The sequence below is a fragment of the Sardina pilchardus genome, chromosome 18 (assembly GCF_963854185.1).
Source record: "Sardina pilchardus chromosome 18, fSarPil1.1, whole genome shotgun sequence".
NCBI classification, from domain to species: Eukaryota; Metazoa; Chordata; class Actinopteri; order Clupeiformes; family Clupeidae; genus Sardina; species Sardina pilchardus.
In genome coordinates, this window is record NC_085011.1 from 17,534,074 (window position 1) to 17,561,565 (window position 27,492).

The 27,492-nt window shown below is 42.7% G+C and overlaps 2 protein-coding genes across 2 annotated transcripts; one reads left to right on the forward strand and one right to left on the reverse strand.

The window, feature by feature from the left end:
* Positions 1-534: 534 nt before the first annotated feature.
* On the reverse strand, positions 535-3,191 carry hmx3a (H6 family homeobox 3a). The gene is made up of 2 exons (XM_062520043.1): positions 2,544-3,191; positions 535-2,032 (listed from the first exon to the last, which is right to left on the reverse strand). The coding sequence occupies exons 1-2, from the start codon at positions 2,830-2,832 to the stop codon at positions 1,416-1,418; spliced, it is 906 nt and encodes a 301-aa protein (XP_062376027.1). The 5' UTR covers positions 2,833-3,191; the 3' UTR covers positions 535-1,415.
* A 17,193-nt stretch (positions 3,192-20,384) lies between these two features.
* Positions 20,385-23,916, forward strand: ikzf5 (IKAROS family zinc finger 5). The gene is made up of 4 exons (XM_062520042.1): positions 20,385-20,749; positions 21,308-21,522; positions 21,699-21,872; positions 22,066-23,916. The coding sequence occupies exons 2-4, from the start codon at positions 21,390-21,392 to the stop codon at positions 23,028-23,030; spliced, it is 1,272 nt and encodes a 423-aa protein (XP_062376026.1). The 5' UTR covers positions 20,385-20,749; positions 21,308-21,389; the 3' UTR covers positions 23,031-23,916.
* Positions 23,917-27,492: the final 3,576 nt, after the last annotated feature.

Consider the following 27,492-nt stretch of genomic DNA (forward strand, 5'->3'; position numbering starts at 1 on the left):
CCTCAGAAAACCATAGAAGCCTAGCACAAATACTTGAATATTTAGGGTAGACGTCAACAAAAATCTACAATTTACCTGGACGAGCGTAAAGATAAACCGACAAACTACTCTAACATAAAATGAATAGATCTAAAACGAATAAAATGCCTTAACGGATGCTGGAGTAGAAAACACGGTCTGTGATTTCTAACAGTTATTTGTCATTTTGTCTTGTCCAACATCCACCTATATGTGGACTAAAATGAAATCGACAGACCTAACTATTTTGCCGGCGGATGGTGAGCTTTTCTGACTTAAAATATTCATAATCGATTATCGATCCGTTGTAGTCTGTCTATCGTGAGCAGTATCTGAAGAAGACATTTCACAATTTGTTCGCTAATTCACTGTGTTCAAACAAATGAAGGCTTCCAGGTCATTTGAACAAGCATGAGTCCATGTCTGCTCGCTTTCAAAGTATTGCGAACTTCGGTCTTTTGTGAAAATTCACCATACTATCACACCACGTAACATAGAAGGAATACCCTCAATTTATTTCACAACATATTTCAGCAATACAATATCAAAAAGTTATCTCTTCCTGTACAAAGGGCTATTGCCCTTATAAGGATTAAATATTTTATATACAAATGTACAAACACGTGTTCACTGAAACCATAAATTGAATAACACCAATTCACATTTGCTAGTGTAGAGTCCAGTTGTTGGCAGAACGATAGCCTATTTACCCCATTTAGGCAGAACATGTATACACAAGAAGAAAATGATTGTCCCACTGATTAAAACCGTGTGTCAAGAGATGTCGGTCCCTCTTGAGGTGATCATAACTATAAGAACTTAGTTTACTTCCGAGTCTAAATAAAATTATGACGGGAAAGTAAGAGACTAAATTAAAGATATAATAACACAATAAGTATTGATGTTCCAAAGGCTACAGTGCTTATTAGATTGCAAATGAATCAGTGTAAAAATGTGATAGGCTTCCAAGTGTGAAATCAGATTCACAACACCTTTTAGTCTAAAAAACGCACGAGGCAGCTTGGTAATAGGAGTCTCCAAAAACCCTGAACATAATTTCCTGTAAAATAAAATAGAATCAACTCAAGGCCTCGTTGACATCCAGTGCCACTATGCCTTAATAGTGAGAAATTATGTCAACCGGTAAGAAATAACGGCAATCAAATAATAATAATAATAATAATAATAATAATAATAATAATAATAATAATAATAATAATAATATGTGTTTAAATTAAAACACACTTCTCAGCATTGGAAATCCCCTCTTGCCTATATCATGCTTGTTTTATCTGAATTACAAAAATAGGTTGTTATTATGGTTGTCGTATGGCGTTCTGTGTTCTTGTTATGTCATGTAATAAAAAAGTAATAATTAAAATGAAATGGATTATGGATCAAACCGGTCTAAGCAGCGGAACGGATGTAACGACTGGGTGTGAATAATATACAGGGTGAGGAAACGTTAGGAGCGGTTGGCTGACAGGGACAGACCCCGGGGCGCCGCCACTCTCTGCGGCCGAGTTCTCGTGGTAGAGAATGGGTACTCGCACAATCCTTTGAGCCGCCGCATGGCTCAGATTGGCCGCCTCCAGCTCTGCGGCCAGCTGTCTCTTCCACTTGTTCCTCCGGTTCTGGAACCAGATCTTCACCTGTGTCTCCGTGAGGTGCAGAGAGGCAGCCAGACCGGCCCTCTCCGAGCTGCTCAGGTAGCGTTTCATGTCGAAGGTGGACTCGAGCTGGAACACCTGACTCCGGGAAAACACAGTCCGCGTCTTCTTCTTCCTACAGGGCTTCTTGTCAGTGCCGTCCTCGCTTCTCTTCCACTCGTCTGCGCCACCCTCCTTCTTCGTGTCATCGGTGTCGCTTTCCTCCAGCACTATCTCGTCTGCGCTTTTATTGTCGTCTTCGTCATCTTTGGTGTCTGGCTCGGTCTTGAGCACCAGGTCTGGAGAATCCCGATCGGTGCCAGCAGACGTTGGAGAGGAGTCCCTTACGCTGGCTTTTTCTGCGGCTGTAAAAAAAGAAAAACACAACATATGCTTAATAAATGCTAAAGTCCAACATAATCAAAATGTATTTGCATTATATTGTATTCAATCCTCCTTCAGGTTTTAAAGCTATGTTGTTGAAAAGTTCGCCTAACTCTCAAACTCAAACTCAAACTCTCTCTCTCTCTCTCTCTCACACACACACACACACACACACACACACGCAGACACGCGCGCGCGCGCGCGCGAACACGCACACACACACACACACACACACACACACACACACACACACACGCACTGTTATTACTTTACTTTTACCACTCACTTGATGAATTTACTTTCGGGGTCAATTTAAAACAGCGCATTACTACCCCGACGATTAAAGAGTCATAGAGCATGCCAGGCCTATTTGGAATAAAGTAGCCTAGTCCATACATATTTCTGAAAGTCATACAACACATTTTCCATTAGTGACCTATAAGAGAAACACGCACAAACAGATGTATTGTAATACATAAATGGTTTACATACCCTCTACAGTTCTTTGGAGATGCGAGGAAGGACTAATCGTGTAAGGATACCACCAAGCCGATGCACGCTCGAGATATGCAGGTAGTGCGAACCTCTGTGTGGGGAAATCGAAGCGTGGAAAGTGAAGGTCTCCGACCTGCGAGAATGAAAAACCGCCCTCCAGTCCGACTTTCGATGGTGCGAGCATGGGCTTTGGTTTGGATGGCTTGCTGTCACAGTTCAGCAGGTTTTTGATGAAAAACGGAGAGTCTTTGGCCGGCGCACACGTCTCTGGCGTAGTCTCAGGCATGACAGCGTAGGCTAGGCTTGTATCTCTAACGCCTTCGACCACGAAAAAAACGGGTTAAAACTTCCTCTGCAGGCTGTACCAACAAGACAATTGTATTTCGCTGAAAGTCCTTCAATGATTTGTTGTTGGATTTCAAAAGTCAGTGCTCTGCCGGTGAAAAGGCAGTCAGCAATAGCGATCAAATAAAGAAAAATAGTAGAAAAACAAAAGTAAGATTAATCTTGCATCTTGCAGATCTTGAAAGAGATCCTCGATTGAAATGGAGCTCTGCTCGCTGCGTCAAGCTGGCGCCGGATGCTAATGATGAAATAAAAATGTCATCCAAGTTAAACGCGGAAAGTATACGGCGATTGGGCACGTACAATGGCAAATAGGATTAAGGAAGAGATGGGAAGTACAGAGGGAGAGAGAGGGGGAGCGAGTGAGTGAGTGAGAGCTAGGGACAGTGAATAGGATAAGAGCGAAATGTACCCTCCCAGACTTTGCGCTTTTTGCGCGTTGGCTGGAGGCTGGAGGCACTCCCGTGTTATTGGGTTTATATAGCCCAATTAGGTGGCAAATGAGGACAGACCATTAGTACAAAGGGATATGGCTTTGGCATGATCGTTGCTTACCTCATAATAGGAAATAGCTGGCTTAAAGTTAGTGCCCGAAAGTAAAACTTATCAAATGGCATTGCTTTGGCTGTTAAGATTTCCAAGTTAACTTTGAACAAGTGTACGCTATTTCTACCCGACAGCACTGTTGGAGAAAACCCACAACGAGATAATGCTGCACCAACAGGCAACATTTTTAATGAGATCATCAAGATCAACTGAATAGACAGAAATATAATCTAAGGTGCATGGAATTGTGATCATAAAAGCGGGAAAGTTTATTTTTGAAACCAAGGTAATGTGTAGCCTGTTGCAGGGGTACGCCGCCAAACGCAAGGACTAACCGTGTAGCCATGGCATTAATTCCTAGTATTTACCCACGATGCAATCATATTTTATAAGCTTTAGCATTATTATACTTCTCCATTATTATACTTATTCATAAGAACAGCCAATGATGTGCAATATGAAAAAAATGCGTATGGATAAAATGTTTTTAACCATCATAAACGTTTCTAGCTTACTATCGGTTATCAGCCATACGCCACCATTGAATCGGTGACACGTATGCAAACTTATACGTGTTCAAAGTAGCCTAGACCTTACATCAAATCATTAGTTTTTTCAAGCATACGATCTCTCTCTCTCTCTCTCTCTCTCTCTCTCTCTCTCTCTCTGTTATATACAGCCTGATGCCTCTTGGTGGCATTATATTAGTATGAAAGAGAAATCATTTCAACCTTTGAATAGATAGGGTAGGCTATTTAAAATTAAAAGACCAACTAGGAATGGTGCTTCGTTATCCGCAGAATGGAGACGGGGATGAAGATGGAAATTTAAATATCCTAAAACAGATAATAAAATCATATCAATAACATGCATGTCAAATAGACTTTTGCATTTGGTTGAGACTGTAGCCTATCGGAGTTATATGAAAAAAAATGCTATAGCCTATATCGATGACAAATGTAAATTTAAGCCACAGAAAAAAGGGCACAATACCTGCCATAGCGATAGGTTATCATGTAAACAGTGACGTCAATGAAGTTGACGAGACCAAGTCAAAGTCGCAATTTCGTGATTAGCCTATTGATAAGCGTTATGATACTAAGGGACATTTTTCGATTATTGGTAAGCAAGTATTTCCACATCCTCAGGTGTGTGTGTATGTGTGTGTGTGTGTGTGTGTGTGTGTGTGTGTGTGTGTGTGTGTGTGTGTGTGTGTGTGTGTGTGTGTGTGTGTGTGTGTGTCTGTGTGTGTGTCTTTGTGTCTCTGTGTGTGTGTGTGTGTGTGTGTGTGTGTGTGTGTGTGTGTGTGTGTGTGTGTGTGTGTGTGTGTGTGTCTGTGTGTGTGTGTGTGTGTGTGTGTGTTAATTCAATTTAGGAGGTTAATATACAAAGCTGATGTCTGGAAGTCTACTGACCATGATGATGGAGTCCGACTAGTCGCTGCCGACCTCAAACGCATTGAGTATAGCACTGGCCTATAGGCCACATAAGAAGCTAGTGTCCTCTATGGGCGATGACAAATAACTGCAAGGGAGTGCTGCCAAATCAAGATACTGAGCCTGATTAAACCCACACGCAGTTAGTAGTAGTCTGTGATGACAGCATTTCTTCTATGGCCTGGCCTCATTGCCTTTTATTACTGGATTTTTATCTGTTTAACTAAATGACATAGACCTAGGAATATTTTTGCGTAACTCACACATACACAAATGTGATTAGCGCCTGAAGACCATTGAGCTTTTTTGTTGATATTAGTAGGAGCATCCACTTTGCCTATATTTCTTTTGTATAATTTCTGACTCATAGAAGACAGTTTGTCCGAATTTGGCCTCTTATTGCTCTTCGTAATTCTAAAATTTTAATGTATGCTATTTACTTCAGCTATTTACTTAAAGCTATACATTTTGGAATTTGCGCACATTAATCCACCATCATGCATGATATAAAGTTACACCTGCAGTTTCCAGAATTGTATGTGTCCCAATATAAGTTTCTAGCGCGCAGCCAGATAAAGTGCTTTCCCCCCATTTAGCCTACATGCGTAATGAAGTCTGGTTCATTAAGGCCATAGTTGAGATCTCCTTTAACTATGAGGTAATTACCTCTCCAGTTACCCATAGGCCTACATCGGGTGTCCGATAAGAATGGACTGACACATGGCACTGTCGAGGTGTCTTGTCACCATCAGGTAGACACGCCCATTTGTGCTAATCCACGGATTTAATTGTCATGTCTTGTTTTGGTTTCAAGTAATCGTCAAGTGTCATAAAATATGGCCTGCAATAGACAATTTCTGATTATTTTGGAGGTAGTTTTGACCCCGTGTTTGTTGCCATGTTCTGTGTGACGCGTAGACTTCAGTGCGTACTATTGTTGCATAGCTTTTTAAGGAGAGTTAAGGGAATGTGTTGAGATTATTTTAAATCCTGCGAATCTGAACTATAAATTCTGTCATGATAGTAATCGTGACTACTTTTAGTAGCCTATACGATAGGCCTATATCAGTAGAATTAGTATACAAAATCATTATTCTTTTTTGTGGTAATTGAGGAGTCTCAGATGTTAATAATTAAAATCCAGTTCCCCAGCGCCATCATGTGTTAGGATGGATTACTTTATGTGGGAACATACTGACAGGTAACACACCAATGATTAGCCTGCTATGTTGTGGGCGTGTATGTTCAGTTAATATTATTAGCCCACTTGGCAAATGCTAATTCCTTTTATTCAAAATTACCAATTAAGGTTAAGGTCATATGAGTAGGTTTTAGGCTACGTCTTCGAAACTTGTATACGGACAATACAGCTTATTAAGATAGCAGTAGACCCATAGGCTACACTTTTAGAACTGAAACACATGGAGGGTTGTCGTTGTCGAACGTACAAAAAACATTTGTTTGGAAAATCACAGGCTTCTCACAAATAATCAACAGAATATGTCTACGTTTAACTAATTGGGGAAGAGCATTTTTAAACACGTGTAGGCTACATAGTACCGTTGTTGAAGTTTGCCTCTGTATGTTCTTACTTGCACCAATTTGGCGGGAGGTAATGTAGGCCTGCCCTGACTTTATATTATTTATATCCAAGTACGGAGTTATTGATTATTTCACCAAGAAAATGACGAATGGCATTGCCGAATGACACGGTCAGCAGGTTCTATTAAAGAAATGATAGTATTTCTCATGGTTTGTTAAAAGGTCCAGTTTAGATACTTTATAGGTTTACATCCATCACCTTCTAACGACCGGCGAGATGAAAAACGCGCACCTCACTGACAATAGCTGGATGCCGCTAACTCGGGGGTGTAATTGCTCTCGTATTATATATAGATTTTTGTTTTGATATCTTGTGAGTTTCTTTCTACTGCCTGATATTGTGATAAAAGACATGAATTAAATTCAGAGAGCTTCCAGAAGAGAAAAATGAGAGAGGCTTTGAGAGGGAGCCAAGCCATGGGTGAATAAAGATGGTGGATAGACCACTTAAAGCTGTGATGTGATATTATATCATCAGTATGCAACTAAAAAAATACATTTGTACCAGAAAGCTCTGATATCTGAAAAGATAGTTATGAATTTGCTCTGCTATTGTAGGCTAATGGCCGTCACCAATGGGGCCTATACTTATTTTAAATATATTTTTTAGCTGCATTACAACTGGATGCTACAGAATATATGTGCAGAACCACTGTCCAACAAGGAAAATATTTTTAAGAAAAATGTGGTATCTTTGCTAATGGTCAAGAGGAAAATGGACACACAAGAAACCGCCTGTCAAAGCATGATCTTCTTTCTTTTCTTCTGACAGCATTGAGTGCATTAATGCCCTAGACCGTTTGAATGAAACCATAAAGGTGGTTGAAGGTCAGGGCGATGGGCTGACCGTAAGGTTGGACTATTGGATTTAAGCGTGGCATTTAACTTGTAAAGGAGTGGCACTGCCCCGCTGCTGACCTGGCCGTCACTTAATTGGAATTGTATGGGTATTGATTGGCCCGTGGACACGCTGGACAGTCTGAGTTACAGCGTGATTAGCAAAGGTATCTGCTGAGGCCTTTTACTGGCCCATCCCAAGGCCTCTAGGATGAGTGAGTCTCAAGGCCTCAGTGTCATGGGTGATGGGAAGTCCAGCTCAGCAGGTGTCCACTGTCCACCCCCCAGTGGGATGGCGGTTGGTGGAACAAGTTGGTGGCCAGGTATTTGAGATGATATGCAATGGAGAATGCTGCAGATTTTCCATGGCATAACTATAGATAGATTGTATTCGTGTTTACATAGGGAATTAGGAAACTCACTTGATATACCCAGGAGCAAGTTGAAATGCAGACAGTTACATTTTAGTTGTCAAAATGACACCACACAGTGAATGGAATATTCAGACATATATCATAATATACCATACATATAGTGGACTACCATACTGAACATATATAGTGGACATAGTGGGCTGGTTTCCCTAAAGCCTCTAAGACTAAAAGCACTTTTTAGCACTTTTTTAGTCTGAATAGGACTGAAACAGTATGTCATGTACGAGGAATTGGCCCTGTGTGGTTACAGCATAAAACATAGTCACATAGAAGTTACACTTTTTAATCCTTGTTATTATGTCAGATGCGGACTCTGAAATTCAACTATCTGATGCTTTAGTTCATACTGTAGGTAAATAAGAAGAGTGTGAGATGATTGTCTAATTAAGGAAAGGTTTGGTTTGAGAGACTGAGAATGTTAGAGATGCCAAGGCACAAACAAAGAAAAGTACAACTTAGAAAATTAGCACATATGGACTATTTCATTATAAACACACACACACACACACACACACACACACACACACACACTCTGCACCCCTATGCCGCCCACATCAAAGTTTAAGTACAGCAACCTTTCTGTTGAGGTCTGTGTCAGTGGGGCTCAGCAGGGCTCAACATTTGTCAGTGGTCAATTCACAGACATCCACACCTAATGCATAGAGATGTGAAACCATGCATAGACGCACACACACACACACACACACACACACACACACACACACACACACACACACACACACACACACATACCCATGCCCAGACTTACAGTATATAGTCATTCATATGCACAGCATGCATTTAAAGTAGTGACATCTCATGCAGCACTTCCACATGCTCTCTCACCGCGGCCTGCTGTGGCGACGCATGTCACGGCCACCTGGTCTTACCTGTACCCAACACATTCTCTCTCTCTCTCTCTCTCTCTCTCTCTCTCTCTCTCTCTCTCTCTCTCTCTCGGCGTGTGTATGTCATTACGACGGCGTAATCCGGTCGGGGCTACACCGGCCTTCTTATCAGTGTCAGTGCTGAGATATAGATATGGGCTGGGTTACAAATGGCCCAAATGCACAGGCGGCAGAGCAGCCCATCAATAAAGCAATTTCTGGTGTCATAACAGCGGCGCTTTTCCTAAAGCCAACCTTTCAAAAACTTTTCCCTCTGCAAATCGCCGCAGCCCCACCATTAGACTCCTGCCTTGTGGATTTAATGGATTCCGTACAAATAATATTCCACCGTAATGGAAAAGGTTGAAGTCACTGAAGACAGATGAAGTCATAAACACGTATAATTGAGAATCAAAGACCGATAAATTTTAAACTGCTATCCATTCTCTCTTTTTTAGATGATGATCTATGTGGCACGGGCATCTAGAAAATGGAAGAGATTATGGCTGGAAATTATAACAATAAATTTTCTAAACATACACCTTGATTATGCTTCGATTTTTGGATGTGGCGGGGTGGGGTGGGGTGTGGGGGGGTAGTGGTATGGCCAGGATCGCTGAAAGCTTGCAGGCTAAATGGCGCCATAAAATAGGTTCTGTGCTCTTTCGCCTGGGGAGCGAAGGCATGCCTGGAGGTGTCATTTTCTCCCTCTAAATGGGGGGAAATGAATTGTGTAATTTATTGCAAACTGCAGCACAGTGAGATTAGATCAGCATATCCCATCAAAGGAACAACAATCAATCAGCCTCCAGTTAACAGCTTGAAACACATAAACCAGGGCACCTAATGGCTTTCCAATTTAGCAGATTGATAGACTTATCCGCTCCCGAGGGATGAATTAAGAAAATCGGGTACTTTCACACTTTCTTTTGACAGCACCCCTCTCTACAAAAAGGAAAAAAAGGAAAAACCTCTTCCCTTCTTCCCTCCCTTGGACTTTAAATAGTGAACCAGGAGTGTGTGTGCCTGGTGAATACCTCTGAGGAGAAAAAAAAAACAGAGTGGGGGAGAGAGAGAGAGAGGGAGCCCAGCTGAGTATTTGTTATTCAGATGAGCGGGGAAGCGTGTCCGATGTGTGGAAGGATCTCATTTTAATGAGCTGATTATCACAGGTCATTTGGAACTGTAAAATCAGACGGCCATTCACAAGCTCTGTGTAAAGACATATAAATGTGACCCTGGTGGCCTACTCAACTGAGTGGAAGAGAAAGGGCTGCGTAGCACTCACAGTGCTGAAGATTTATGAAAGAGACGAGATTCACTTCACATATAGGAGGAGAAACATACAATAAAATAACAAACATAAACAAACAACAAATAACAAAAAAAAAAAAAAATTTTGATGCTTGTAATTTTGACAAAGGAGTAAAATGCTTTAAATATTTCTGCTGATAAGGACTGTGAGTGGAAAAGCACGTTATGTGAAAAGATAAATGCAAAATAAACACCTTTTCTTATAGTGACACACCTGAAGGACTCAGACTCTCTAGCACAGCAACTTAGTTTGGGGAGCAAAGCCAGAGTATCATGTTATAAATTGAACTCTGGACATTAGCAGCATATACAATTCCTATCAGCAGGTCCCTTGAGCTAATTTATCTCTCTGTATTGTTACATTATTAAGGAGCTGTTTGTGTCCTGGGGAGAATGAGAAAGTGTTATTTTAGACTGCCGTGATGGCAGAGAAAGAGCCAAGAAGAAGGCAGAGACCGATAGAGAGGCAGAGTGACTCAGTACGAGAGGGCGAGACAGTGGATGAGCCCAAACTAAACTTACCTGGAGTGTTTCAAGTGGTGCAGACCGACCCTCACCCTGCACTTAGAGGCGTCTCCTTCTACTCATCCCACTGTGTTGTGGGTGGTACACGTTTCTCACTGTGACACTGTGCTCCGAAACTTCTGCCATCACACTTGGGTTTGCGCGATTGACTCCCAGATTTGTCATGGCAGGTATCTGTATACAGGTAGAAAAGAGAGACAAGACAAATGTGACCAGATTACTACACTTTAGGATCAAAGGTCACAGAGGTAAATCCAGGCAAATCAGAAAACAGACCCAGCCGGCTAGTTAGCTACACTGTACTGTGCCTAATAATTTAGTAGGGTGAGCTAATTGCGCAGGGAATTCAACAGTTGCAAAGCTGCACCGTAGCTCAGGTACCTGGATGTCCAATTAATTAGTGACAGTGACATTCAATCAGAGGCCACAATTTCAAATGGAAACAACGCTTGTTTGTGCCATGATTTGAGGACACGTTTTTTGGCACCCCTCTAGTCCTCCATTCTGCTCCCTGTTTTCCAACGCCAAATACTTTCATCTCTCCACCTTGCCAGCAGCATTAACCTGGCCGCTGATTACAGAGCGTTAAGCTTTTGGTCTGCGTCCCAAGGCCATTAAAAATCAGTTGCTATCGCAGGGAAAGGGAGCTCCCTGGGCCCTGGGTGGATCAGCGGGTTCTGATGCTGATGCTGAAGCGGAGCCGATGCGGGCTGAAGCGGAGGCTCCGCGGGCTTCTCCTGTGGCTGCGCGTCTGTCAGGGCAGGAAACCCGAGTGGAAACACAAACAGAAGACGCGGCACGGCTCTATCTGCAGCCGCTCGGCTTCTGTTACACTTCAACCCAGCGCCTGAATGGCTCATGTCGGACCACCGGGCTGCCTTATCACCCCGCCAGCGGATCAGAGCAACACTTCCCCAGCTCTCCAGGGACAGCTATGACTATCTTAAAAGAGCAAAGCGTCAATCACTTACTTTTAACCAGTCAATTAAGTGCTGAGGTACACTGAGAGGAGGTAAACCAGAACAAAAAAACAGAACTAAAAAAGCTAGTTAAAAAAGCATTGAAAGATAGCTATAGAGAGAGGGACAGAAAGGTGAGTGTGTGTGTGTGTGTGTGTGTGCCTGTGTGTGTGTGTGCACGGTGCAGGGTTAACCAGCTTTAAAACTTTGCTACTTTTAAAAAAGAACATCTGCAGGTAAATAAAGCATGTTTCCCTTCAGTGAGGAAAAAAATAGCGCTTTCAATTTCTTGAAAGCACCGGCATGATTTAATTCACCATGTAGCCTCCTTACAAAAGAAGGGCAGATCTACTAGGTGTCTTATTTGCAAGTCAGTCCTCAGGGCAGGCCTTGAATGAATTGTCAGCCATTTTTCTCAGCCATAAATAAAGGACCAAGCTCAGATGGACCCCAGATCAACAGAATACAAATCCAGACTTTTGCGGTTTATATCTTTCCTTCAAATGCCAGCAGGGGAGCACAATTAACAGCCTGGAGAGACATACATTACTCCTTCAGACAAGCTGGAGATGCAAAATATGGTATATACGTATCAGAATGGCGATCAGGATGGGTATATATTCTACATAAGATGGTATGTAGTGATCAAAATGGGTTTTGCACTTTATTTTTTAACTTTTTACTCATACCAGCCTCCATTTTGCAGTAGGCCCAGGCAGATCATCCCGGCAGGTTCATTATGCAGTTCAGAGTACAGGCCAAGCATGTGGTTTTGAATGAGCGTGTGGCATGTAGGCACATTGGTGCAGGGCCATATGTGAGGCCTTGGGCCATTGAAGTAAAACAAACAAATCAACATGTATATAGGTTTAATAAAGGGGAGTCCAGTATTTAGTCTCCCAGGAGTCGGTGGAGGGAAGCCATACATCTTACCACTTATCCGCTTTCTGTCGTGGGCAGCCGCTCTACCTCTCCCTCTCTCCCTCGCCATCTGTTTGCAGAGAAGGTGTGCTATTCAGGATCTGTCCATTACGCTCAGACGCAAAGAAGCATTGATTATTTGTAAAAACATAAGTGCAAATCAAATCAACGTTGCTCAAACAGATGAGTGGCCCCCCTCGTATCTGCACACACGTGAGAATTGAGACAATTATTAACCGATTGACTTTGTGATGGTTACATTCTTTTTCTAGCTGTCTATTTTTGTGCTCTTTTTTTTGCTTTCCCCTTTGCAAAGACCTTGACTGAATTGTCATTCCCTTATGGCCATTTCCTTCTCTCTCTCTTTCCCTTCCTCCCTCTTTCTTTCTCTCCTTCCCTCTCTTTCTCTGCCCTACACTGTGCCATAAAGGAATTTATTCCCAGACTCCAGATGAAACCTTTCCCTCAGCCTCTTATATATTTTGCTTTCTATTTCACTTTAATAGCGAAAAAATTGGTTACATATTCTTTTACAGCCCTCCAATGCCATTATGGCGCCTGTTGTCATTCGATTATTTATGGAAAACTATTTCATGCTTACTTACATTTGCTACTTATTTTCCCCGCGCGGCCTACAGCACATTCAACCCATTCCAGAAAGCCTTAAAGCCAATTCTTTACCAGTCTACGGGTCGGCCCTTCACCCCCTGCCCGGGATTGAAATGCCACAGGAGGGGAACAGAGGTTGGGCAGGGGCTAGGTGTGGGTGAGGTAAAAGGAGGGGGATAGAGAATAGATTGGAGAGGGGGGGGGGGGGGGGGGGGTAAAAGGGAAGAATAATAGGAAGAAAATGCACTGAAAGTTAAGAGAATTAAATAAGGGTCCTAAAAAGAAATAAAAAGGTTTCATAGCTCTCATAACTCCATAGCAGAGATGTGGGAGAACCAGGAATACAGAGAAGATGACAAGGAAAGCTATGGGAAATAAGAAGGATGCTAGATAGTCATCTTAAATAATGTGCTTGTGTGTTTGAGCATCAGTTCAGTCCCCCAAAATAGCCTACATTTTCGACACTAACATACAAACAGGGGAAATGGTACTACACACTATAAAGCTGATAAAGGCTATCTAAATACTGAACATATTTTAAGTTAAGTATGGATTTAGGATTTGAATACCAATGATGAAGGATGGTGCGCTGTCCTTCCAGGGTTGCCAAAGCCTCACCTTCCTTAGTCTGCACGCCATCACCATGCTCTCTGCTCCAGTTTGAGCAGGGATGGCTGGTTTGTCACTGTCACAATGGCCAACAAGGGTAAGTAATGACCCCACCCAGTGTGGCTTGACAGCGGGACGCATTTCGCCTTCACATTCCCTCCCCAGCCAGTGAGAGGTCCAGCTGGACACAGCCCCAGATCGATACGGGGGCAGGGGGTCAAAGTTCAGTCATTTCTCCCATTATGGCCCCGACTGCTCGCATCATCTCCTGGCTAACGACGCCTGCAGTACTGGCCTGAGTCATTTGGGTCTCCGAATGTTGCTGTTTTGCTCCTTCTCGCTCTCTTGCCTAAAGGACTGTATATATAGCGGAAAACTTTAATACACAGAATAGTGCTCACAGCTTGTGCTTTTATTCCCTGCCTCTTTTACATTATCCCTGTCTTTGTATGAATACAGCTAACACTTCACGACGCTGATCTATACAAATTTAATAACTCATTTATAACTATCCTATTAATTGCTAGTCAATATATACCAAGTAGCTAATTATATGTTGTATCTCAGTCTGAGGCCCCCTACTAACCTATCCACTCAGCCCGTAGTGGTTTCCTTGTCTGAGTGAGTCATTTTGGAGACCCAGGATATCCTTCTGCTCCTGATTGTGTTGGATCAATAACCAATACATTCAAAGGGCAGCCCTCTCATTAGCTACAATTAATCTGAGACCTCCTACATGTGCTAATCAGTTGTGCTAACCAGCACTCCTCTCCAACGCCTGAAAGTATACTGACACAGACACTATTCATTTGGAGCCCGATATGGACTGGCCACAGGACTAGTTTGCTGTTCATCACTTCAAATGAAAAACCACCACTATCAGGGACCTCAGGCAACAAAGGCTTTTGCATGAGTGCAACCTATAAACATGCAATTTGCCAATTAATTGACACATCAAAAAAATTATGCATGAGAGGCACAAATAAGATAGAGATAGGCTAGTGGAAATATCAAACAATGATACTTACCACGTTACTAGTGGTAGGCCGGAGGGCCAATGGTCTTGTCTAACAATGGTTCATGGGCCACGGTAAAAGCAAAGAAAGCTGGAAGGCAACGACAAAAACACTTATCAGGGGTGGCTGAGGGCCCTGGGGGCTTGGCCCGACATGTTTGGTGCGGCTGCATGTAACCAGCGGGCTGTGAAGAGGCCGAGTGTTTTAAAGATGTGACAGAGGATGCTCTAAATTATTTGACCAGGGACAGCGCTATCCATTAGGCCTGCTCTCTGCGGCCGGTGTGAAACGCTCGTATTGGGGCAACTGTGCGTTCGGAGATATCATTCAAGACGATGAACTACAGCTGCCGTCTGACACGCGAGAAAAATGCCTCCACTTTTCAGGCTGTACAAATGGCGTTTGGCTGCGATAACTCACGAGTGGACACTTCATTTCACGTCGAGAGCGACTGGACCCAGTCACAAGCTATTATACCATCTTCTTTATTAGTGGCCTGTAGTTTTGGTGTTGGGCCCCTCAGATAAATACAGCTAAAATGCCACTTCACTCAGAAATATTGGACCATTCCTCTCGTGCCTGACTGGGTCCAGATGGCAACCTGTTTCAGGTGTTATAAACCTTTTTTTTTTTGAGGACACGTGATCGTCGTGCCAGATATCACTCATCCTGAGAGTGCCATCATATGCAGGCCAATAGAAGTGATCAGTAGCGTTTCCCCCAGGCTTCCAGCCCAGGAATCATAGTCAAGAGAATTGATTACCACTTTATTATTTAAAAATTGCTTGCAGAAAGGAATATTAACTCAGGTGAAAAGGAACAAATGGCTTTGCATATACCCGAGAATGCCACCCATTTATGAGTAATTGTCTCATTCGTCATCGGTGACGTCGTGTTTTATGGATGTAAAGTCCCTCCATCGTTCCAGAGGAAAGAGCCAAGCGGACAGAAGGAGCTCGTCACCTATGAAGTTTGAATCCTTCCTCTGCAGTGGCCTGGTGCGTTGCTACGGTGACGAGGGTGACCATTCAGACTTCATGCCGTGACAGCAGTTTTATCGTGCGTCGCATCATAAAGTCACGCCGTTTGCGGTACGCATCCCCGACACTTTTATTAAACACCTATTCAGTCTGCGTGGGGCTTGAGATCTGTCCAGATAAATCCTCATGAATAGTATAACTGTCTGTCGGAAGACAGTCGTGTCATAGCACACGACGACAGAAACGATGCATGGCAAGTCACGGTAGGAGGTGTAATTTCACCCGTGAAAAATGTCTTCACTCGCGCACGTGTTAATTCATTTGTCCCCAATGTTATATGTTTGCTTTTTGTTGTTTTGTTGTCAACAAAAATGACATAGGCCTACATTTTTTGAGGTCTCAGATGTACAGATCCCAGATTTTTGTGCGTGGTTCTGTCATAGGCTATGAAATTTGCACATTTATCAGGAGATTAAAATAGCACAAATTTGAATTCTGAGAGGAGGAAATTTTCCCTGGCACACGCAGGAAATTAATCAGGAAAAAGTACCTTTGTGTGGGGCGCATTGCTTTATCACGTCTAATCTGTTCTTTGTGAAAATGTGGCTCGTCCCAATCCTTGGCAATCGAGGACAGCATTGCAGCTTTGTGAAAAACCACTTGTTCCCCCGGAATAATTAGAGATCTCATAACCGCATTAAAAGGGACGGCTGGGGGAGGAGAGTGGAGACTGAAGCCTTGTTTGCCCATTTAAAGTGTGATCCAGATAATGGTGTCTCATCAAAGGTAGCAATTACATTCATTACACAGAAGGCTCAGCTCAGCAGCAAGGAAATTAAGTGGCAAAAGAATGAAAAGCTTAATATGTACTTCCTTTATCCCAGGCTGTCTCCTCCCTTCTTTTTCTTTAGCTTTTCAGGCGCCCCTGTGTTGAATAAAGAATGGGCGGGGGTTTCAAGACATCAATAGTGTCGGGGTGAGAAGAATAAACCCCTGCCAAAGCCCTCCTTCACCTTTTTCTGTGCTTGCGGTCTGCCGTTTGCAGTGGCTTGGGCCGGGAGCATCACTATAGCTGCACTTTTCAAATATGAGAGAAAGGCTTTTCTTTAGAGTGAATGTCCTCTATGGCTTTTAAATGAGCTCAGCATATGACAGGAGTCTCTCAGAAAAAAAAGTGCTAAGGGGGCCTTCTCCAAATTAATACCCTATTTCTTTTCAGGGGGAAATTAATTGTTTCGTGTTCTATAAAACCACAAACAGCACATAAATCAAGCGCTCCAGTGGAGAAGGAAGCTCTTTCTTTTCAAAGCCATTTAAATGTGAATTAGGGCAAGTGGGTGACTCCACGAGTCTGCCCTCCCACCCCCACTGACAAACAATGTTCAGGAGCAGGTGTAGTTTTAGATCTGTCATGAATATGTCTTACACCAATTAAAGTAACACACACTATGAAAGTTAAAACTAAATTTACCATTTAACAAAATCACAGAACAATATCAAAAAGTAATGGAAATAAGCAAGTGTCTGGTGTATAACACTAGGCCTATATATATACAGACACACTTATCCAAACTGACAAATAATAAAACATTAAGATCGTAATGGTATGTGCAACAATAAGATATTTATACAATGACAATATCATTACACAACACAACCCCTTTCGATCTCTATGCATCATGTTACAGTGCACTGTTTGGTCACAGCCCATAGCAGTGTGGTAACATGTACCATCAGACAACATTTGAATTGCATTTGACCACCTGCGATCACAACAATGAGATATCCATTACTATTTGGCTTACCCTAGGATATGAATACAATGGAAAATAGTTCTACTTCATGGTTTTATGCGCAGGCAATCTTTCTACATTATATTTCAGAGGCATTTTTAATCATTGTGATAATTAGTTGCTATACGGATAATTTTGAAGTGTGGTGCTAAAGGAACAATAACACTCAACAAGAGGTGTACTTTCAGAACTCTAATTAATCTTTCTCAAACTGACAAATTATTGTCACCCTTTGTGAATTATTTAAAAGGAAGTGGCTTCACTGGAAACCCGAGCATAATTAAATTGCAATAAAATAACATTAGTGCCGACAGGCCATTAGAAGGTGCTGTAATTGACTGCTGCAGGGGTCGTAGTTCAGCCGGCGAAGGTCGCCTGTCACGTCTGTGGCAAAGCCCTGAAAGCACTTGTTTCCCTATACAGTCCACCTGGGCGTCCAGTTTCCACTTACATGTCCAGTTCTGCCACTGTGTTTAAGATAGCAAGATTTTATCTGATCTTTTGAGGTCATTGTTATCTGGATATGTCGTATTAAATATATTGGTTGGATTTGCAGCATAGCAACAGGGAAATCATCTAAATAACTTTGAAGATCCCCCCCAAAAAAAGAAAGAGAGAAAAAAAAAAAACATATTGTGCCTAATACCTCTAAGCTGACCTTATTACTCAAGCCTATGTGATATTACAGCAGGCTACATCATGACACAAAAAAAACTCCTCTCAGTAGTAAGGCCTACCATTAATTTCACTAGGCCTGTATGGGAGAGGTTTCTTGATCCTGCTAGGGGCTCATGCTTTGTTGCCACATGCCATCTAGTGGTTTCATGTGAAACATGCAACTGCACTCTCAAACTGCATTTTCTTTATCGACAGCAACAAATAAAAATGGCAACATCAGATTTTACATTTTACAAATATTACATTTCATAGAAATGTTAAATCCACACTGATGGACTCAAAAGATAATCTCTCATTTGAGGCTTCCTGGCCCATATCAGCATCTCGTGGCCAAAAACATTGGCCAACATTTTGCCTATGGGCCTGCAAAGGAATGGAGAGTAGGCTTACCAAAGAAAATGTATATTAGTCCTGCATTCTATATATTCCTCAACAGTAGATCTGAATGACTGAGGACATCCAACTAATTACTGTACATTTTAACAACAACAATTATGCTTACACTGCTCTGCTTGGGCTAAATGGGTTCATGTCCCTGAGCCTTAGGCGCGGTGTTCTTTACACAAAAAGTCACGCTCCCGTTACATGGCTCGAAGGAGTGTCAATGCAAAGGATACAATGGCCTCACTCAAACTGGTCATTTGTCACACTCTCTTCAATGGTTTTCCAACAGCTTTGACACAAATGGAGCAACACGATCCTCAAACTTCATGGTTCTTTAAATATTCAACGCAATCAAACTTGAATGAGTCAATCTAGCTATTTAAAGTAATGCTTTGGTCATGGGAAAGCCACGACACTAGCATGGCATCCAATTTAGCCTTGACTCTGTAGAATTGGTTAAACCTACAGAAAAACAAAGAATGCTAGATGCCTCTAGGTTACAAACCGTCAATAGCTGTTTTCCAATTCATGCAAATAAATAACAGCTTCCTTCCTCATGCCATCACCATGAACAGCTGACCTTTATGGTATGACTCATTCTCTCTTGTGTTATACTCTTGTTTGCACTCTCACACTGAACTGTGTGTGGGCTACATTGTTTGTCATGTGTGACCATTAATATATGGCTATGCCTTAGTATTCAGACCTAATACGATATAGAGTATGATGTATACTGTCTGTAGCCTATATTGTGCACTGCCTTGGATATTGCATATATGTTGCATGGTCTGTAATGTCTTTTGAATAGTGGTCAATATTTTGTTGCCTATATATTTTTCTCTGCTGGAGTCACCAACGGCCAAATTGTCCTTGAGTGTAGGCTTGCCTAGGCCTCCTTGGTACTTCTCTGATTCAGAATAAATTTACGCATAGACACACTTTCACTGGTCTTACTACCTAAATTGTATAATATTGTAAACATTAGGCTACATACATTCATACAATAAACTATTACATTTTAATGAATTTGACTATTTAATAGTCTTTTAAAATAGCCCTTTTTTTTTTTTTTTTTTTTTTTTTAAATCTATTGGGTCCTTATTGCTGAAGGTTGCCTTCTGGTGTCCCTAGAGTGTCTTATTTTTGCTTTTAAATATTTCCCAGTAAGTAGCCCAGTGGTTCTCAGAGACCTCAGAGAACAATTGACTCTCCAAGTGCCACCATTATGACCAGCATTAAAATACAGAAGCGTAGGCCAATAATGTGTTTTACATTGTACTACTGTTTTGCATCGTTTTGTTTAGTTCTTTTCAAGAAAGAAAAGTAGTTGAATTTTAACGATTTTTTATTTTGCATGAAATAAAACATCTTGGAGACTCCCTGAATACCAGAACAGAGAGTCCGCAGTGGTACCCGTACCACAGTTTGAGAACCACTGAATTAGCCTAATCAACAGTGAAACTTAAATTGGTGCATTAAACTCTTTCCAAATCATTTCAGAAGTGCAGCATTCAATTATGTATTGTAAATGAACGTTTCAAATGCAGTTGTCTTTTCAATTCCAAAGAAAATACACATCCATATCTGTTTAATCCCGTCACCATCAGCGCAGCCATTGGTTGTGTGCATGCACTGCTCTAGATCTGTCATTATAAAGCTCGTCCCATGCTTGATAAGTTATTGTGATTGGTGCTAGAGTTTTTGGAACATTGGAAATGTGTGTCAGTGGCATCCTTGCCCATAGACTGTAGCCTAGGCTAGATTGAGCTGCAGGCCAATTCAAATTTGCTAGATTTGGTCTATGGTATGCTTATTCTCTGATTACAGTGCTATATATATTCAAAATAAGCGTCTACAATATAAAAAGACATCTGGTGATATTGACCATGTAAAAAATGTATGTAGGAACCAAAGATCATAGAGCGCTCGAGAATCTTTGGTAGGAACTATTGCACGTTTTAGACGGACCAATTACAGTGATGCACACGTGAACTCTCACCCGAGCAGAATTTTCTTTTGTTTTGTTTTAGCTTGCGCTGTAGCAATGAATCAGCTGTATCGTCGGCGGTGTTTTCTGATTGATTGTTTATTCATGACAGTTTAAAGTAGGGTGCTGAAGTTGACACACAGCACAATGAAAACTTAAATTCAATAGGAAAACGGATTTGGCACAATTGAGAAGCTGTGAGAAAATGCTGGGTTGTGTCGTCGGATGCATACAGTATCAGTTGTTTCATTTGACTGATTTAGTACATCAACGCAGGGGGGACCAGACAGCAACGAACACTACACGAACTGGATTTCTACCATATCATAAGACTGCAACAGGTAACAAATAAACGGTCCTACAGCCAAGTAGCTAGCTAGCTGTAGCCTAGCAAGTAAGCTAACACAGTGGATGAAATGCTAGCTAGCCAGCTGCTAAGTGACAGCTTTGTCTAACGTTAGCTAAATAGCCAACAGAAGCCGTAACATAGCAACAGATGATGTCTTGTTTCAACTTAGCCTTTATCAGCTAGTGCATTTCACATTTCACCCTAAATGTAGTGTGTTAGTTTGGCCATGTTTTGTTATAACATTGTAGCAGCTATGTGGTCAGCCATATCAACAGGTGAGCGATGCCATTATTGCTGCCAAGTGTGAAGTGTTGTGTGTAACTTTGCCATGATAACGGTATCGTTGTCATGGCCAGTAACGTTAACCGGAAAACTGACGCTATCAGTCTAACCGCCTAATATTACTATCTATAGCGGTGTAATGTCTGTTTGATATTACCCTATGTTGTTGGTAGCTGCTAACTGTTGATGGCCTTAATATTGAATGTCAACATTTAACGTTCAAGTTACGTTTCAGCACTTTTCGACGATTCTTCTTTCTTTTACCCAGCTGGATACATAGTTACCTAAGTAGTCAGCTTACACCAAGCTGACAATAATAAGACGATACCTGGTCCCCTTCCGATTTTCCAATGGGTGAAGAGAAGCCGGAGACGTTAGATTTTGTGAAGGACTTCCAGGAGTACCTGAGTCAGCAGACCCAACATGTCAACATGATATCAGGATCTGTCAGCGGCGTTAAAGATGTAGATGAGCTCCCTGGAGGTAATCTTAATGTTATTTAAAGATAACTTCATCCTGTGCTGCCTTCATTCAGTCATAAGGTACCTGTAGCAATTCGAAGAACTTAAATATCAATGAAAATGTACACTGTATCAGGTTGTTTTAATGTTCTCTGAAAGATTCCAATACTGTCAGGTAACATCTTTAATTGTTCATAGATATCAGTCAAAATGGTCTGGATCATCCCTCTGTGGATATAACTTTGGATGACAGCTCGGGCATATTGGTGGACGGCTTTGAAAGAACCTATGATGGCAAGTTGAAGTGCCGCTACTGCAATTATGCTACCAGAGGCACAGCACGGCTTATTGAGCATATCCGCATCCATACAGGTGAGTGTAGTTATAGGGGAAAAAAGAGCCTGAAGATGAATATTTAGGAGTAAGGTTAGGTTAGGTGGTTAGGACTCAACATGTTTTAGATTTAGGCCAGCAAAGAATGTTGTTTTTCAGCCAAAATAGCTGTATTGTGTAATTTATTGTCTCTGATCATTTTTGCATGTCTTCGCCATCACTTCTCTTATAGGTGAGAAGCCGCATCGATGTCATCTGTGCCCCTTTGCCTCCGCATATGAGCGCCACCTAGAGGCCCACATGCGTTCTCACACGGGGGAGAAGCCTTACAAGTGTGAGCTGTGCTCTTTCCGCTGCAGCGACCGTAGCAACCTGTCCCACCACCGGCGGAGGCGCCACAAGCTACTGCCCATGAAGGGCGCGCGATCTGCGCTCTCCCACCGCAAGGTGCTGAGCGTCCTGCAGAAACGCGGCGGCTCTCTGGGCTACGGCCGCCGCCTGCTCATCAACCTCAGCCCTCCCTCCATGGTCATGCAGAAGCCCGGCCCTGACCAACACCACCTAGCTGACTTCAGTCACGAGCTGCCTTCCCACTCCAGCCTCCACCAAGACGCCTACGACGGCCTTGGCAAGGTGCAGCCCTCCGACAGCAGCAGCAGTGGCGGCGGGGAAGCCAGCATGCACCGGGAGCCGCACGACCTGTCCATGGACAACCCGCTCAACCAGCTCTCCACGCTGGCCGGACAGCTAGCCAGCTTGCCGCCGGACGCCCACGGCCCGCCGGAGTCGCCCGGCGCCGAGTCGCTGCCGGACGAGAAGCCGTCCTTCCTGGTACAGCAGCCGGCGACGGCCCCCGCGGCCGTGTCGGCCAGCATGGCGCAGGCCTCGTCGCCCATCACCCCCGAGCCCCGGCCCGCTGCCCACAGCAGCTGCAGCCCTGGCGTGGGCCCGGGCAGCGAGAGAACCAGCACGCCCAGCGGCATCACCAGCCAGGCGGGCACACCGCCCCCGATGCAGGACCCGCAGATGCTGCAGCACTGCCCGCACTGCCACATCTACTTCCCCGACAACATCCTCTTCACCATTCACATGGGCTGCCACGGCTACGAGAACCCATTCCAGTGCAACATCTGCGGATATCGCTGCAGGAACCGCTACGACTTTGCCTGCCACTTTGCACGGGGCCAGCACAAGTAGTGAGCCGTGGCTGGTGGCAGCCAGGCAGGACACAGCTGTGTCTGTGGGGTGCCTTTCTCACAAGTACTGTAATATTAGATGTTGTGTCCAAAACATTCTGAAGTGGAGCATTTATATTGATCCGCTGTGAACCTCCTGTACTTTTTAAGGATTGTTTTAAATGTAACTTTTTAACCTGTTCTTTGTCACTTTTTATTTATTTTTTTGAATATTTTTATGAAATGTTCCTTTATTTACAAAGGTGGATAACATTATATGCTTTTAGCAAGATATTATATATGCTGATTTCAGTTTAGTGCTGTTAAGCTTTGGTGAATTTCTGTGTGTGCAGCACAATGGTTATGATTATGTAACTAAAGAGTGCCTCTGATGTTTAACTTCCGGTCGTTCCATTTCATCATCACAAAGTAAGGCATAGCACAGTATGTTGTGGACAGATTAATTAAATAAGAAATGTATTCATTATATTAAGGTGGTCATTACAGTGCTTGGTGCAAAGCTTGTATGATCAAGTTCAGGTTGCTGTTTCTGTTTAAGTTGAGGATGTGGTGGAGTGATCAGTAGTGTGGATCTGTCTTACATTGTTGAAAACCCTTCAGAGATTTCAGTAGAAAAAAAAAGGAACTCAAGTGATGACGTCATGTGGATGTGATTTAAAATCCAGACCTTATTGTAAAGGTTGCCCCCCTCCCCCCATTTATCGTTCTCTTATCATGTGATATCTACTTGCCAAGTACTACCAGAGTTGCCACATATTGGTGTACATGTTACTATCCGTCTATTGTTTAGCAGAGATATGATCAAAACACGTGTGTCCAAATTTCAAACAAATTAATCATGAACATTGTGTTGAAAGTATAGATGTTCAATGTCAATAAAAATACAATCTTGGTCAACTAACAGATTTTACTTTTATTTTCTATTGATATGCAGGACTATGTTGGTATCTTGTGATTCTATGACAAGTGAAACCATAGGTGAGGTCCATTGAGCAGCACTCTTACTATTTAGTTGGAGATACCAAGAACATACCACGGTTTGCCTTTTAGAATTGCTTTAATGGTTACACTTGAAGTGTAAGAAAGTTTTCAGATGAAAGTAGGCCATCTGTCGTTTGCAATCAATGTTGAACATCACAAAGGACATGATTAAACTGGACCTTACTGGATGGTCATAAGTTGATGAGGTCATGACTGATATATTTTCAGGCATCATCTAGAACCACTTTCTCTTCAGGATGTTGAACATCTAAACAAAGGGGAAACAAGTGTTTAGTCAAATCCCTCAAATGCCTTCAGTATTTATTCGAAACACTACAATAGTCTTAATTAGAAGATGTGGGGTCAGTACAAAATGCCTCTGCAGCTTATTCACAGCTTATTCAACTACTAAGAAGACCGTGAATGATCATTGTAAATTTGGGCCTCTGGCATATCAAATCTAAGAATTCAAAACAGTGACAGAGTGAGGAAGTACAGTATGAGCAGACAGATTTGCATTGAAATCCCTAGGTAGCGCCTACCAATCTCACTTGATTTACAAAATGCAAAACAAAACCTAAGAGGAATATTTGCAGCTGTCTATTAACCTCTCAGCCTGATAGGCCCCAGGACTACGGTGGTCATCGCGAGCTGAGAGTCCAGGTCTCGAGCCTCGCGGGTGCGGCAACCCTGACGACAGCGGGAGTTGTAGTCGTTAGCTGGACAGACAAGGACCTTGCACTGCAGGTACACAGAAGGATACGTGCGAAGGAACATGAACGCCCGGAAGCGGAACCGTGCATAATACTGAGAGCCACTGACGTAGGAGTAGAACGTGCTGTCTCTTGGACACCTGGCAAGGGGAAAACGTCATCATCAAAAGTCAGCAATTGCAGTGTTCTGTCACCAATGGTGGTCATAGAAAGGACAAAAGAGCAGTGATTGAAAAACATTCCTACCCATTGGCCAGTAGATCGTGGGAGGGGTGGTTTGAGATGTCCTGGGGGTCTGGTGAGGCCGTACATGTGTCCAGGAAGAGGATGAGCCTGCTGTCGGGGTTCCCTAGGCTGACCTGAACGTACATGTACTCGTTCAGAGAAACATAGTAGGGGTCATCATCAATTTGCTGGTAGAAACTTCCTGAGGTGTAGAAAGCCATGGTGGTGTTGTAATGGCCGGATCCAGTGACATTGAATTTCAGTCTGTCGTGTGCTACATACATTATTTGTGACACGGAGTCCTTTTGCATATGGCAGGCAACAGACAGATAGAACTGAGGCAGGTAGGTGATATCCGCAGAATTATTTGGGTATGTGCGAACCTCATTATTATATATCTCCCAGCCATTTTGAATCTGGAATGGAAAAGAAGGGTGGTTAATGTCAATGTACGTGCATGGATTTTTACCTAAACTCATTTCATGTGTTATGCATAATGTGTTAGTATGAGGGACTGGTTAACACAAAATGTAACCGAAACTCTTGACTGTCAACCACCTAGTTCAGACTAGGGCAAAAGACCCGTGGGCAGATCAGGCCTGCCAGCATGTTTCTTGCGGCCCCCCAGATGTTATAGGTAGAAAGGGGAAATCAGAAAAAAAGACACTCAGTCGTCTTCAACAATGTGTGATAAGCAATATCTCTATGATATGATACACTGATTAAACCTAGCACTACAAACCATTCTCAGGAAGGAAGAGGCCAAAAAAAAAACCTGACATGGAAGTAGGGGTATTTCAAGAGAGAAAGAACAGTGTATGACAGCAGTACATGATTTGTACTTGTTTGCTCAAGAGGGGAGTCTGGCTATCACCATACTAAGCTCAATCTTTTAAGATTGAACATAAGTATGGGGAGTCTGCACTTTATTTCTACTGCATGAGAGTCGTGCTCTTTCAGAGGAGGGGCGGGACTGTCGAGCTCGGTTGGCATCGATCATGACTCCGTAAGTTCTGGCTGGGAACAGAGAAGATAGATGGCAGAGAACAGAGGGGATAGATGTGCAGGTTTCCAGCCTGAGCTGCCGGGCGAAATCCAAATTAGCCGGCAGGTCAGGCAGGGTTCACCCAGCCTGTCAAGTGGGTAAAGGAGTATTTCATCAAAAAACCTCCATGCAGAAATCTGATAATGACCATCACAGTGACGGCCCACAAGGTCTGTTTCCAACAAATCTGGCCCACTGCCTAATATGGCTTTGTCACCCCTGACCTGTTTATAGGCTTAATAGCCATCAGTGGTCAGTACCTTTCTTGTAGTTCCGCAGCGATTTTTTGGGAATCTGAACACCACCTCATAACTGTTCTGGGTAGGCCGACAATACAGGTCATTCACGTAAAGATCATCACCACTGAATCCTTCAGAGCTCAGGAAGGATCTTGAAATTGTAATGGTCATGTTGTCCAATGAGCATTCGACATGGCCTGTCAAAGACACACAACACACTCAACAAGGTCCTAACACATTATTCATTCTCCCTAAGCCACAAGAAAATAAAACGTAAGGAGCTATTTTCTTATTTATCATTAGTTCTTATCTCTTCCAGAGAACTGAGATTGTATTCATAACCATGTTTTTTAATCCACACTGGTATCATATGTCAAACATTGCTGGATGCCTGGTCATGCCTTTTCTATGTAATGCATGACTTATTTGATTGGATAAGTACTTGAAATGAGCAATGCCCTCTTACCTTTACTGGCTGACAGCGAACTGATGAATTCTGCCCTGAAGCCACGCCTTCCCACTGATCTGTCACTTCTGAAGAGCACAGTCATGTAGTTGGAGGAGGAGTGGAAGGTTTCCAGAGAGGAGTTGTGGCAGAGCCGACCCAGCTGGTTGTAGCCCACTGAGGGGCCGTCATATACGGTGAGGTAGTCACAGTCACAACAGTCCTGTAGCCTGAAGAAAACAAACTGAATGGTGAGTCATGGCTGAATTTGTTGGCATCCTAACAGATTATTGAAATAATGCTTTATTTTAAAAGTGGTGCTTCATGTATACGGTATGTAACAATGAGTAAAGCAAAGACAATTTGAAAAGAGTTGTTGTTTTTTTTTCGCGTATTTTGCAGATATTCTAAAATGGCCTGGATAGATTTGTTGGTATCCCTATTCCCTAACAAAGGTGATAAATTATTGGATTATAGTGTTTAATCATTTCACCTGTTTAATCCTACTGGTCACAATAGTGACAATAAAAAAGTTGTATATAAACTATAGACAAATTGAGGGGTTTTCTTTTTTCGTGGAATGGTACCAACAATTGTGTCACAGCTCCGGACTTGAACCAACAGCCCAATGGATGTGGTGTTGCCAGGTGAGGCTGAGGAAAATTGGGAATACACTGTCTGATCTTGTTACTCACTCCAGGTCAGAAAACATCAGTAGGACCCTCTGCCCAGAGGGAGCTGAGAGTCTCCACTCACAGTAGGCATTGTCATGATAATAGTTTGGATAGTAGGGGCTTGAGAAAGACCCAGACACA

Excerpts from the sequence above, each read along its gene's own strand:
- hmx3a (XM_062520043.1), bottom strand. The coding sequence starts at position 2,832 with ATGCCTGAGACTACGCCAGAGACGTGTGCGCCGGCCAAAGACTCTCCG. Across the intron at positions 2,033-2,543 it reads TCTCCAAAGAACTGTAGAGG|CCGCAGAAAAAGCCAGCGTA; the intron begins GTATGTAAACCA and ends CTTTTTTTACAG.
- ikzf5 (XM_062520042.1), top strand. The coding sequence starts at position 21,390 with ATGGGTGAAGAGAAGCCGGAGACGTTAGATTTTGTGAAGGACTTCCAG. Across the intron at positions 21,523-21,698 it reads TGTAGATGAGCTCCCTGGAG|ATATCAGTCAAAATGGTCTG; the intron begins GTAATCTTAATG and ends AATTGTTCATAG. Across the intron at positions 21,873-22,065 it reads GCATATCCGCATCCATACAG|GTGAGAAGCCGCATCGATGT; the intron begins GTGAGTGTAGTT and ends CTTCTCTTATAG.